Source organism: Corylus avellana, chromosome ca8, assembly GCF_901000735.1.
Source record: "Corylus avellana chromosome ca8, CavTom2PMs-1.0".
Taxonomy (NCBI): Eukaryota; Viridiplantae; Streptophyta; class Magnoliopsida; order Fagales; family Betulaceae; genus Corylus; species Corylus avellana.
Window position 1 is genome coordinate 4142306 of NC_081548.1, and position 15290 is coordinate 4157595.

At 36.8% G+C, this 15290-nt stretch overlaps 1 protein-coding gene across 1 annotated transcript; it reads left to right on the forward strand.

Moving 5' to 3' along the window:
• The first annotated feature begins 11432 nt into the window (after positions 1-11432).
• On the forward strand, positions 11433-14075 carry LOC132190374 (UPF0481 protein At3g47200-like). Its single transcript, XM_059605347.1, has 2 exons — positions 11433-11557; positions 12651-14075. Exon 2 carries the CDS (start codon positions 12662-12664, stop codon positions 13967-13969), a length of 1308 nt encoding a protein of 435 aa, XP_059461330.1. The 5' UTR covers positions 11433-11557; positions 12651-12661; the 3' UTR covers positions 13970-14075.
• The last annotated feature ends 1215 nt before the right edge of the window (positions 14076-15290 follow it).

Below are 15290 nucleotides of genomic sequence, written 5' to 3' on the forward strand. Positions count from 1 at the left end.
GCCTCTCTCTTCCAGTCTCCCTCTCGGCTCTCTCTCTCCCTCTATCGCAGCTTCGCAGGCACCACTAGGCAGCAGCCCCCCCCAGCACCACTCTCTCTCCCTCTCAGCTCTCTCTCTCTCTCTCTCTCTCTCTCTTACTCTCTCATCTCTGCCAATGGCATTGGTATATTATTAATATTACATTATTTTTTCCATTTTTCATCAAGGGTTTTTTAAACGGGTCATGTCGTGTGACCTGTTTAGAACACGGGTCGTGTTGGGTCATGTTGGATCGTGTCTACCTGATATGACCCGGTAATTTTAAACGGGTTAAGCGGGTCGTATCGGGTTACCCGGATATTTTTCGTGTTATAATCGTGTTTGACCCGCTAACCCGTTTAGCTAAATGAGTTGTGTTCGTGTCTAGGGTAATCGGGTCGCGAGTCTTAACGGGTCGTAATCGTGTCTACCTGATTACTCATTTTGCCAGCCCTAAACGAACCACTTCCCATTATTTAAGTATTTTCTCTTTCTGTTTCTTTCTTCCTCTCCTTCTCTCACGCCGCTTGTACCCACTAGCTTCTTTCCTCATTCTTTCCTTTTCTTCTTTTTTCTTCTATCTCCTTCTTCCTCCTTATATTCATGATGAATCATAGGTTCCAATTTGGGCCAATTTTTTTTCTTATTTTTTAATTTAAAAAATAATAAAATTAAAAATTAAACAAATTTTTGAAGCAATAATTTTTATTTTGATTTTTTTTTATTTGGTATTTTTAAAAAAAATAAAAATTGTACTTTTATTCACAATAATGACCAAGTTAACTTTTTTAATTTTTAATTTTGTTATTTTTTAAATTAAAAAATAAGAAAAAAGTTTCTGAAGTAAAATATAGTTTTTATTTAAAAAAGATAACAAAATAAAAATTAGGGTTAAATACCAAATACCCCCCTAGGGTTTGGTAACTTTATTTTTACCCCCCTAGGGTTTTGATAAAGGACCAAGTTAGTCCCTCCGATAGTTGACTGTTAGGACTGACACATGGACCAATCAGATGTTGACACGTGGCACATATTAAATTTTTTTAAATTAAATTTTTTTTTTTTTTTTTAAAAAAAAGAAAAAAAAAAAAAAAAATTGTCTTGGCCATTTGGTTGGCTCGTACCCCTATGTATAAGAGTGGCCCATCATTTGGATATGGGGGTGGCCATATAGGGGTGGCTGGCCACCCCATATGGCAGGATGATTAACAGGCCACCTCTCTTACAAGATCCTAGAAATTGCCAAAACCACCCCCCCAATACCCAGAGGTGGCTCGACCCACCCGCATGGAGCCTTGGGGTGGCTCGTAGATGCGGGGTAGTTTCGGCCACTGCACCCCATGTCACGATATATAAGAGTGGCAGCCCTCTCAACCACTCAGGGGTGTGAGGCCACCCCCCCATGGCCAAAAGGAGGTGTCGAGCCACCCTAAATGGCGAGGAAACCACCCCAATTTTTTTTTTTTTAAAATACATTTTTTTTTTAAATTTAAAAAAAATAAAAAAAATAAAATAGGTGTCACGTGTCAACATCTGATTGGTCTACATGTCAGTCCTAACGATCAACTAACGGATGAACTAACTTGGTCTTTTATCAAAACCCAGGGGGTCCTGTGATAAAAATGAAACCCCAAGGGGTAAAAATAAAGTTACCAAACCCCAGGGGGTATTTGGTATTTAACCCTAAAAATTATTGCTTGAATTATTTATTTATTTTTTAAATTAAAAAATAAGGCGCCCAAAGTTGGACAAAATACTTGGTCCTTTACCATTTTCCTATATTCTTATCCTCTCACCCATCCTCTGCAGCAAAACTAGAGTTAGAAAACAGAGAGAAAACTTGAGAGTGAGGGAGGGAGAGAACAGGAGAGAAAGCGAGAGAGACAGAGAAATGCTCAGAGTCAGAGACAGAGGGCGGAGATAGTGAGATGGAGAGAGAAATGACGGAGAGTGAGACTGAGACGAGGGAGACAGAGAACAGCGAACATGAGAGTGATAATGGAAGAAAGAATAAAAGAGAGCGTGAGATAGAGAGAGGAGCAGAATCTGAAGGAGAGAGAGAGTTTCTGTAAGAGGAACAGAGAAAGTGAAAGTGAGAGAGAGAGAGAGAGACTGAGAGATCAAGAAAGAGACCGTTCCGATTTGGCTCCGGTGAGCTTCTACCGGTGGTCTCTGAACTCCGATTTCCATTTCAGTAAGTATAAATCATATTTCCTTTGGTTTCGATTGGGTATATGATTTTGCGTATAATTTCTAATGTTTGAGGGGTTGTTCTTGAAATATTTTGAGGAATGAGTTGTCGTTGATTTTCCATTAAAATTGAAGAGAGTTTTGAGTGGTTTTATTGGTGAAAAACACTATGCCGACTCCAAAAACTTGTTTGTCACAATTTATGCGGAATTAATACTATGAAGCAATAAACAATTCAATTACCCAAAATATATAAAGCAATAAAGAGGCAGACACAGATATTTTGGTTACGAAGAGGAAACCTTTTAGAAACTGATCTAAAAGTAAAACCTCTCCGGGGCAGTCAAACCTAGAAAATCACTATCAAAAGATTATCCAGAGATTACAGATACTAGGAACACTTACAACCCTTTGCAAGACCTTGGCTCTGTAAGATCGACAAGCCTACAACTCGTCTCCTTGTTCACAATCTTCTTCAACGTGATTCTCCTTTATCGGACCCTTCCGATAGATTTCTCAACTATAGATTTATCAAAAGGAATAACTAAAACTCACCACATATGATCTCTCATAGCACAACCTCCGACGAACTCTCTGGGGGCGAATATTCGTGCATCTCTCTTCTATAATGATGTATATATATCAGTACATCAAACCCTATACTTGGGCCCACTAAAAACATGTTTTTGTGCATAATAGGTATGGGGTGTCCGGACAATTTAATGGGCTGTCCGGACAAGGCTTTGAGGAGCAGAAACAGAGTTTCTAGAAATGCGGTCCGGACCCGGGGAAGGCCTGTCCGGACAGGGCATGCAATGGGTGAAACAACATTTTGGAAATGCTGTCCAGCCTTGATCAATAGTTCCGATCGATGTGCGTTTGTGGTTCGATTGAGCTGAAATTTTGCAAGGACGTTCATAACACATGAATCTACAGTATGAACAGTGGAGATTGGATTATGAGCATTCTATATCAGTGTTTGAGCCCGTGAACAGTAACCTCTGCATTTTAGAACTGAATTAAGCCAACACAAGAACTAACAAACTCCCCCTTTGGCAATTCAGTGACAAAACTAAAATGCCAAGCCAATCCTATCATCTCCCCATATTTACTCCCCATTTTTGTCACAGAATGACAAAAGGTCTTCATGTTTCCTGAAACACTTCACAAAATACATCAAGGCATACGTGGAACAAGAATACATAAATAAAACTCATAATAAAAAAATGACGTAGAATGCAAGATCATAAAGAAACATTAGCAAAACTCCCCCTCTATGTATGACTCAATTATCAACAAGAAATTGGAAAAGCAAAACATGTTTCTCCCCCTCAAAAGTCAAATGAACACACATGATATACACATCAATGACTCATGTATTGCACAATTAATATTCCAAACATGCTCCAAATATGCAAAATATACATGAGACTAGAAATGGCAAGAAACTCATATTGCTTAACCCAAGTAAAGAAAGGTGTTCCATTCAACCCATGCTTGTGTGGTGTGTATGTAAGCCATCCAAAGAGAAAAATTTTCAACTTACAAAATAAGGAGAAAGTTTCACCACCATGAGGTTTTGACAAGTATATCAAATCAAAAGTCAAACCTTATTATATTAGGGCCTAGCCACTCTATCCTATACATTTACATTTTGCACATGTTTGACACATTGAAATAAATTCATTTTGGAATATGATCTTTTCATTTTATTTGTTTCATTATTTTGTTTATTTTTCTCTTTGAGAAAGTGTCCTTAAACTTTTGGTGCTTATCACAAAAGAGAAAGCAGGAATTTTTAAGCCTTAGGTTCAACTAGCATATGGTCAATTTGAAAAATATGACTAATCAAAAACCTCATATGGTTACCTAACAGACCTCACAAATAAAGTGAAACAAAACCTCAATTAAGCTTAAATGTGTACAAGAGAGTAAGCAAAGGCAAAATGTACCACATAAGCTTAGGCTTTAGGTAACCACAAGAACAAGTCCATTGAGCAAATTTTCATCTCATGCGTATTAAGAACATTTAAAGACACAATGAATTAAATCCATGAAAGAAACATGAGAAATTAATGGACTATCTAGGTGCATAAGACAAAAGAAAGAAAAGAAAACAATCAAAGTAACATATTTTTGTCTTTCGAAAATTTTCACAAAAGAAATGCACACGAACGAAAATAAATGCAAAACAAAAAAAAAAAAATGCAAAAAAAAAAAAAACAACATGCTTGAATTGAGATTACAACAGGCAATACATGAATGTCCTTTAGCATTAAACTTTCATCACATCTTATAGGTCCCACTACAAAATAATGATTTGGTTTAATAATTACTTCTAGGTCTTCACAAGATATTACACATTCATGAACATTTGATTAGTAAGTAGACAAAAATCTTGGTGGTCTGCACACAACATCTCATCTATAAGCCTTTCAAAGATTATGATATATGAATTTCTTGAAAAGTCCTTTATGAATATGCCTCATAACAAGAATCTCAAAACTAACATGTATACACTCTTCATACAAAAAGTGTAACAAAAAAAAAAAATTGCAATGCATAAACTAGAAAGCAAAAAAAAAAAAAAAAAAAAAAATGCAAAGCAAAGAAAATAACATGCTCTAGGATATTCAAAAATAGGCAAAACACTCAATCCTAGGTCTGTTAATGACTCACTTAATTCTAGGTGAGATCACTACCACTCCCCCTCAATGGGTGAATGTTATAACCCTTCCTAACCCACTCTTGAACAATCTTAGGACTAGATTTATGACGCACAGGGGGTCTCAATTTAAAACAATTTGCCAAAGGGGGAGTTTGTTAGTTCTTGCGTTGGCTTAATTCAGTTCCAAAATGCGGAGGCTACTGTTCACAGGCTCAAACACTAATATAGAATTCTCAGAATCCAATCTCCTCTGTTCATAATGTAGATTCATGTGTCATGAACGTTCCTGCAAAATTTCAGCTCAATCGGACCACAAATGCCCATCGATCGGAACTGTTGATCAAGATTGGACAACATTTCCAAAATGATGTTTTCTCCCCACAGAAGGCCCTGTTCGGACCTCCAGAAGCCGGGTCCGGACCCAATATCCAGAGAACACACTTTGAAGGGCCTGTTCGGACCGTCAAAAGCCGGGTCCAAACACTATATCCAACAAGCTGTTTTTGAGGGGCATGTTCAGACCGCCAAAAGTTGGGTCCGGACCCAATTTCCAGCAAGCCCATTTTGCATGGCCTGTTCGGACACATGACTTGGCTGTCCGGACACCACGTAGTTACGCATAGGTAACCCTAGCCGTGTCCGGACACCCACTTATCCCTGTCCTGACATGGCTGCTGAATTGCTGTTTTATTTTCTATTTAAACAAATTGTTTTGCTGAATAGACGTACGTATTTTTTAGAGCAAAAACAGGGAGCTTAGAGAGAGATATTGTTCTAGTTTATGTGAGTAAAGATTAAATACGTGAAGCCAATCGGAGTTCCGGTAAAAGGAAATCTTATAGAAGAATTGTGTCAGATGTTCTGAAAAGGGTTACTGCGGTAGAAGTCAAGTGGGTCGCTTGTCGTGTACAAGGAAGAGTAAATTGCAAAGGTTTTGTAATTCTTCTTGTATTCCTTATTCTTCTTATAGTGGATTGATTTCCTGGGTTTGGCTGCCTCGAAGAGGTTTCCTTTTCGTAACCAAATATCTGTGTTCTTGATTTTCATTACGTATCTGTATTTGGTTGATTATTAACTGCTAGGTCAGATCTCATTCTACTTAATATTTGTGAATCACCTAGACATTTGAATAGGTGTCGTTTGGAGTCGAATATAGGTTTTTCAATTGGTATCAAAGCGGGTTCACTCTGTGAAGGAATTATTTCCTAAGTGTGATCGAAGACTCCATATCAAATGTCTCATACTCTTGCTCCTAATTCCCTTCCCGTCTTTGACGGAACTAATTATACGCTTTGGAAAATACGTATGAGCGCATACTTTAAATCCATTAGCGTTTGACATATTGTTGAATCTGGATGGACTCGTCCAGACAAAGCAAGAGTTGAATGGACAACGGAGGAAAAGAATAGTGCTACTGCTAATGACAAAGCTATAAATGCTATTTACATATCTGTTTCAAATGAGGAATTTTCAAGAATTTCTAGATGTGAGATAGCTAAGGAAGCTTGAGAAACTTTAGAAATCACACATGAAGGAACTAAGGTTGTTAGAACTTCAAAAATTGAAATGTTGGTTTCTCAGTTTGAGGAGATTAGAATGCAAGAAGATGAAACATTTGATGAATTCTACTCAAAACTTAGTGTCATTAGAAACTCTACTATCAATTTAGGAAAGAAAATGGATGATGCTAAAGTTGTGAAGAAAATCTTAAGGTCTTTACCTGAGAGGTTTATACCTCAAATTGCTGCCATACAACAGAGCAAAGACCTAGACACAATGAGAGTAGAAGAACTTGCAGGTTCCCTTTAGACTTTTGAGCTAATTCTTCCTAAACACATGAACACCAAGAATATTGCTCTTAAGGCAAAAAATGTTAAGGTTGACTCTTGTGGTTTATCTGATGAGGATTCTGGAAATGAGGAAGAAATTGCTATGTTTGCCAAGAAGTTTAGGAAATTCTTTAGATCCAAGAAAGGAAATTTTAGAAATAGCAATTCACAATTTTCTGAGAAATCTAGAATTGAGAATGTTGAGAAAGGAAAGTCACCTAGAGGTATCAAGTGTCATGAATGTGGAGGATATGGGCACATTCGTGTTGACTGTGCTAACTTGAGAAAGTCAAATGGCAAGGCATTTAATGTGACTCAAAGTGATGAGTCAGACAAGGATGATGCTGAACAGGGAGTTAATTACTTAGCATTTGGAGTTAGTTATGAGAGTGAGATTGAGAATAGTGAGTGTAATTCTTAAGATAAACAAGGTGTGTCAGATAATGATTCAGAAGAAGAAAATGATCTGCAAAATGCTTATAATAATCTCTTTGTGGAATGCACTAAACTGAAAAAGCTGAATAAGCAGCAATTGAAGAAACTCAAAGAGGTTAATCTTGAAAATGATCAACTTTCTGTCACCTTAACTGATTCTCTTGCTACTCATAATACTTTGATGTCTGAAAATCAAATGCTAATTGCCAAAGTGAAATCCTTAGAGAATGAACTGAATGAATCAAAGAATCATTTAACAAAATTCTCTAGTGAAAAGCTAAATCAAATGCTACATAATCAGAAACATTCATTTGATAGAACTGGATTGGGTTTTGATAAATCTGCTATTTTATCTACTAATGTTGCTTCTTCTTCAAAGATGATTTTTGTGAAACTAGTGAACAAAGAAGATAGCTTGGCTGAAAAGAAGGTAATTTCTCCTCAAATTTCCAAAGATGGAAAAGGTAAGGGAACTCTAACTGATTCCTATATGTCTAGTTCTAAGTCGAGAAGTGTGCATATGTTAAGGAACCAACCTTCTCAAAGGTTTATTCCTACGTGTCATAACTGTGGTAAGATTGGACATATTCGTCCTAAGTGTTTTCAGCTTAACAGTCATGAGCCTAAAAGAGAATATTTCCATTCTAGAAATAGTTATGAGAAATTATTCAACATGATGAGAGACGTAGTAACACGGTTAAATGTCTTGGATAAGAGTCACACAGTTGTCCCTGATATGAAGAAAGTTTGGCTCAAGAAGATTAATACCATTCACCCATTGAGGGGGAGTGGTAATGGACTCACCTAGATTAAGTGGGCACATGACATGTCTGAAATTTATGCATATTTCATTTCTCTTTGGTATTCTGAGGCATTTTTTTGTGTGTGTTATTTTTGTGATATTTTTTTCTTTTCTCTCTTTCTTGTTCGGTGGTCAGTTTCTCATGTATTGTTCTAAAATGCATATTGTACATATGAGTGGGGTCAATAATTCTGCAATTTACATCTAATGATTCATATGTTTTATGATCTGCCTTGTTCTTCTTAATACTATTGAGGGAGTAAGAGTCAGTTTTTCGCATGTTCGAAGTTGTGCACTCTTTGCCCCCATTAAGTTTGTATTTTTGATATGTGTTTGGGAATTCAGGTCAAACATTTTTTTTTGGAAGATAGGTAATGTCCTTTCTATCCACTTGACCAACTCGTTAGTTGAACCTAGCTCCTAAAAATTCCGACATTTTCTTCAATTAAAAAAAAAAAAGAAAAAAAAAAGAAAGAAAGAGGGGGGGCATAAAATATGCTCAAATGACTTATACTTGCTTCTATATGTCCATATAGAAAGAATCAGTGATCAAATCATTACGGAAATAGATGGTTACTAAAGGACATGATGAAAAGCGAATGATTAGTCTCAGGGGGAGTGTATCGGATGAGGGACTCTAGGTCCTAACATTATAAGGTTTGATTGTGGCTTGAATAAGACTGGTTGTCTTTCATTTACTAAATGTCTGTCTAGATTTTCCTTCCACTGATGAAATCTTATGTAATGGGAGTTTTCACACACTACACCTTCGCATGAGTTTTCTGAGTTATTGCTTCCTTGGCTGAATTCACAGAAAAATAATGCTTCATGTATATGGTACATTTATGGTGTGTGTGTAGTATGTTGATCACTCCGGATTGTTAAGATATTCCTAAGGACGAGCATGCAGTGTTGGACATCGATACAAGTTTTTATTTATGGTCAAATTTTTTTTCACTTTTTTTTTGTTTGTGGTTTCAGTTTGAGGGGGAGAAATTTTTTTTTCATGATCTTGCATTTCACTCATTATGCATTCATAGCACCATAGATAGAACACCATAGATGATTTTGATTTTGATATACTTGTTGCATCTATAAATGATATTTGTTTGGTGTTCTAACAGATTTGATGAGCTATTCATGATTATATTCTATTCAAATCTGTTATATTATTGGTCATTGTTTATTCCTGTTCCACATATGCTTTGATGAATTTTGTGAGTGTTTCAGGAACCATGGAGACCTTTTGTCATTCTGTGACAAAAAGGGGGAGTAAATATAGAGAGATGATGGGATTGGCTTGGCATTTTGGTTTTGTCACCGAATTGCCAAATGGGGGAGTTTGTTAGTTCTTGTGTTGGCTTAATTCAGTTCCAAAATGAGGAGCCTACTGTTCACAGCCTCAAACACTGATTTATAATTCTCAAAATCCAATCTCCTCCGTTCATAATGTAGATTCATGTGTCATGAACATCCCTGCAAAATTTCAGCTCAATCAGACCACAAATGCCCTTTGATCGGAGCTGTTGATCAAGACTGGACAACATTTCCAAAATGCTATTTTCTCCCCACAGAAGGCCCTGTCCGGACCTCCAGAAGCCGGGTCTGGACCCAATATCCAGAGAACACACTTTGAAGGGCCTGTCCGGACCGTCAGAAGCCGGGTCCGGACACTATATCCAGCAAGCTGTTTTTGAGGGGCATGTCCAGACCACCAGAAGCTGGGTCCGGACATAATTTCCAGCAAGCCCATTTTGCATGGCCTGTTCGGACACATGACTTGGCTGTCCGGACACCACGTGGTTACGCATATGTAACCCTAGCCATGTCCGGACACCCACTTATCCCTGTCCTGACATGGCTGCTGAATTGCTGTTTTATTTTCTATTTAAACAAATTGTTTTGTCGAATAGACGTACGTATTTTTTAGAGCAAAAATAGAGAGCTTAGAGAGAGATATTGTTCTAGTTTATGTGAGTAAAGATTAAATACGTGAAGCCAATCGGAGTTCCGGTGAAAGGAAATCTTATAGAAGAATTGTGCCAGATTTTCTGAAAAGGGTTACTGCGGTAGATGTCAAGTGGGTCGCTTGTCGTGTACAAGGAAGAGTAAATTGCAAAAGTTTTGTAATTCTTCTTGTATTCCTTATTCTTCTTATAGTGGATTGATTTTCTGGGTTTGGCTGCCCCGGAGAGGTTTTACATTTAGAGAGTTCTCTAAATGGTTTCCTCTTCGTAACCAAATATCTGTGTTCTTGATTTTCATTACATATATGTATTTGGTTGATTATTAATTGTTAGGTCAGATCTTATTCTGCTTAATATTTGTGAATCACTTAGACATTTGAATAGGTGTCGTTTGGAGTTGAATATAGGTTTTTCAAATATGAATGTTTGGCAACATTGCTCTACAATAATAGAGCTGATGGAATTATAAAGAATGTGGCTTGTGCAGCACTGTTCATTGTTCCACACAAAAAACTTCTGCAGTTTAGTTTTTAGTTAGCCAAGGTGAGAGCAAAAGTTGAAGCGTCAGGATTTCTAGTTATTAACTGCTATTGTCTATAACCTGATCTATGCCTTCTCATTTGTAAAGTATAATGTGTGAAAAAAAGTTATAAGAAGTGCCCAAATCGGACCTGAAATGAGCTGAAATGTAATACTTCTCTCATGTTAATGTGTTCCAACTTTCCTGCCAAAATAAATTCTGAAAAATTTTATTGCATTTTTTTACAAAATTCAGTTGTTTCAACTATAGATCCAAGTACTCTAAGAGCACGTTGATACAGAAAGTGAAATGCAAGGCAAATGGTGATTCTATCTAATGCTTTCTTTGGTCCCCTTAAGCCCTTAAACAATATGATGAAACAAAAGACAAACTTGAAATATGAAATTACCATTTCCGGTTAGAATATTAATTAAGCTTTTTGGGATAAAATGGTGATTTAACATGGTATCAAAGCAAAAGTCTTGAGTTTGAACGTTGTATCCGTCATTCACCTTACATTTCAAAATAAATATTCCGCGTTTTGTTGTAAATTATACATTTTCCATCTTATTGGACTCCTCAGTCCTCTCACTTGTACAAACTTTTTTTACTGGGAAAATCATGGAAAGAAAAAGAAGAAAGAAGACGAAGAACATGAAGAACTAACACCTAGCTACACTTGAAGGTACGTAATGACACAAATGTTTCTATCCAAGGAAGGGTGACAACCTGCCTGGCTGCAATTATTGGCTCGTGGGCCCTGCATTAATTGGATATATATATATTTTCTTTTCAAAACAAAAATATTAACAAACAATCTGAAACAAAAAAACACTCACAAACAATAGTCATGTTAGAATACTTTTCAAACAAAAAAATAAAAAGCAGTAACAACCTTAATTTAGGAATGTACAAGGAAAAAGAACTGAAAGAAAAACTTGAGTTGACTTGACTTTAGAGGAACTTGTATCTAACAACTGGGGAGAGGGAGACAGGCGGCTCTGATCTTTTGGTGGAGCAGCAAACTGTATTTTATCCAAGAAAGAGCAAAGCTCTCTGCTGCAGCGTTTCCTGGTGATCTACAGAGGCAAAACGAACTTCTATACTTCTCTCTACATCAGGCTGCAGGTGCAATCATTTTCTTTCTTTCTTTCTTGAGTTTATATTTTTTTTATCCTCTGATATCACTTAGATTTGTAAGTTTTATCATATTCATATACAACACCATTTCTCTTAAAGGTCAAAGTTACTTGTGTTTTACTGCACTGGCCATTTCTGGTTATGGCACAACATGTTGAGAGTTGACCCAAAAGTTGACCTTGTTTTGGCAATTTTTATCTTTTCTTCTATTGGAATTTTGGTTTGTGCTAAGAGTGGAAATAATTCTTTTTTTTTTTGATAAGTAAAATTTCAAGACAGCTAAGAGTGGAAATAATTCTTTAAATTGAAGCATTGAGATTTAAATGGGTATACTGCAAATTTAATTGATGTAGTAGAGAATGATCTGCAGAAGTAGAAAAAAAAGAACATGCATACAAATAGCCTCTTTTCACTCTCTATCTCTTTCTTTTTAATAATTAATAAAAAAACGCCAATAAGTGAAAGAAAAGAATAGAGAAGAAGGGCTGATGTGAGAGTTTGGCAATGTTTGTGCAATTTTCTCTTTTCTAATTTCCATTGTCAGGGCTTTGATCTTGCCCTTAAAGGTTGAATTCCCAGTTGCATGATGATCAGTGATGGGTGTACGAATTGAGTGAGGTAGACTATGGAGCCTATATGTTCTGAGCAAGTGGGCCCTCCAATCTCGACTGCTCGGAGCAAATGGGCCGTTTATCCCCTTTCTAGGGAACTGTTCAAATTGCGTGCATTTGGAACACCCGAATTATAAGAGATTCACCTTTCATTAACAAACTTGAACTTTCCCCCCCCCAAAAAAAAAAAAAAGAAGTAAAAGAACTACAAACAACCCATATCCTCCTATATTTACATCTTCTTTCCATTTTTGCACATGAATTTGAATAAAACTCAAGTACGTACCATGCACCCCCAAAGTCCTTAGCAGAGACACTCATGCAAGACGATGATCAAATCTATTTAAAGCTAGTGCTTTATCAGAGATACTTATCATTCTAAATTTTGTTTTTATATTGTCATTTATAAAAAGGTATATATAGATTGTGTCTTCAGTACTGATTCTCAACAATGGAATTTGTTGACACAGAAAGAAACCAAATGGCTAGCAATAATCATGCCTCATCCGACATAGAAAACCCTCAACAAGTTCCATTGGAAGATTCAATAGCAGGGGAGTTGGAAAGCTTGTCTTTCTTATCCTCTGCATGTAGTATCTATAGAGTTCCTGAGCGACTACGTCATGTCAAGGAAAGAGCCTATACACCAAAGGTAGTCTCCATTGGACCCCTTCATCATGGTAGGAAAGGCTTAAAAGCCATGGAAGAGCAGAAAAAGAGGTACCTGAGAGATTTTATTCGACGGAGCAATCAAAGCTTGGGGTCCTTTATCAGAGTTGTAAAGAAGGAGGAAGCAAGACTGCGTGGTTGTTATGCAGAAAGAAATCAATTTAGCAGTGATGAATTTGTCAAAATCATTCTAATGGATGCTGCCTTCATCTTTGGTGTCTTACTGAGGCTCAAATTCCCTAATGACCCGCAGGATGAAAATGACTGCATATTTAATAGGCCCTGGATGTTGCAGGATGTATGGCCTGACATGCTATTGCTTGAAAATCAGCTTCCATTCTTCATTCTTGAGGATCTTTTTGAACATGGCAATGTAAAAGTCTCATCCCATGGGCTCTCCATTTATGAGCTTTCACACAACTTCTTCAAAGATCTAATGCATTTGGAGGAAACAGAGGACAAATTGACGACAATCATCAGTTCTTCTAAAAAAGTTGAACACTTTGTGGACTTCCTAAGACACTTACATCTACCAGATTTGCAGCAGCAGCAGAAGCAAAAAGGCAAACTTCAAACACTAACCACCCCCAGCATGATGGAGCTACACCTTGCCGGAGTCGGGTTTGAAGTTGGGTCAAGCAGAAATTTATTTGACCTTCAATTCAGTAAAGCCAAAGGGATTCTGAAAATTCCAAAACTTATTATATGTGATGAGACAGAAGTCTCAATTCGTAATTTGCTGGCCTTTGAGCAATGCTATTATAGGGAGAATTACATAAATGATTATGTTGTCATCATGGATCGCCTTGTGAACACCCAGAAGGATGTTGACTTGTTGGTCAAGTACGGAATTTTTGAGAACAGGCTTGGGGACAGCAGTGAAGGGTCATTTCTTATTAACAAACTTGCTGATGGGGTTATTTTGGACTTCACTGAGTTCTATTTTGCTAGACTTTGTGAAGACCTCAACACTTACAGCAGAACCTCCTGGCACAAGTGGAAGGCCAACTTGAGACAAAATTATTTCAACACACCATGGGCCATTGTTTCTGTTATTGCAGGTGTTATTCTCCTTCTACTCACTTTGACACAAGCTGTGTGTGCTCTTATCTCCTTATAGTCTCCCAATTCGGATAGAAAGCAACATTGAAATTAATGTGACTATTTCAGCACTCCATAGCAGTTATACTTCTTGTATGTGCTTTTGTCTGTAAGTTCAAATATTGGCATGGTTCTCTGCTTCTATTTGATAATATATATATATATATATATATATATATATATATATATATGGTTGTACATGCATTTGTGAGGTTTGTGTCCCACATTGAGAAAGTATAAAGAATAAGAGTGGTTAATATACCTAAGTGGACCCAAGCCTATTAGCTTAAGCTTTTGGGCTAGAAATGGTATCCTAATATGTATATTGACTTACTCTTGTTTGACTTCCCTTAATGTTTGTCTCCCCAACAATTGGTATCAGAGCACATGGTTTAGCTTCTGCTGCTATTGATATGAGTGTCTTGGTTCGACGCATTTGGTTTGACTCCAGTAAAAAAAGTGGTTTTCTCTTAGAGTACGCGTGACACTCTTGTATGTGGGGGAGTTTGGTCAATGTGGTGGAGACTCACAAGTGAAGGGAGATTTGTTGTACATGCACTTGCGAGGTTTATGTCCCACATTGAGAAAATGTAAAGAATAAGAATGGTTAATATACCTAAGTGGACCCAAGCTTATTAGCTTGAGCTTTTGGGGTAGAAATGGTGTCCTAATATGTATATTGACTTACTCTTGTTTGATATATAGTTCTTGTATGTGCTTATATCTATGTAAGTTCGAATATTGGCATGGTTCTCTGCTTCTGCAGTCAAGAACTAGTATATATATATATATATATATACTTCACGATTTCAAACTTTTTTTCTTCATAAATATTTAGTAAAACATAAAAGATTATATAACCTAATTTGTGTATTCGTAAATAAGATTAATGAAATTAACTTTAATATTGTTTATTTGATGCCCCGAATATTTATAATAATAAAAAGAAATGTATTTATCCACATTAGTCACTTTTATAAAACACCCGTTATTTAAAATGACTTAAATCATCAGTAGCGTGGGCTACCCGAGGTCGGACTCCGTCGAGCTGCTAGTGTTATGAACGGTAGCGTGCAATATCCTGGGCACTAATATTGTATTATAGGTGTCTCGGGATAATGCCAACCCTACCGAGAATGAGTAATATCTCAAGTAGACCATGTGAGGTTGAACTATGACACGATTCTCATATACAACATGTATTATACTTATATTTTAGCAAGACAATTTATTGGAGGACCCTCTCCTCACGTGTCTTTGCTCCAACTCCCCAAGTGGTTGTTCTTGAGGGAGTGAACTCCTTACCGATCGCCATCGGTAGACTTTAGTTATAACGTTGA

What these genes read in the sequence shown, in the direction of transcription:
- LOC132190374 (XM_059605347.1), top strand. Translation starts at nt 12,662, where the DNA reads ATGGCTAGCAATAATCATGCCTCATCCGACATAGAAAACCCTCAACAA.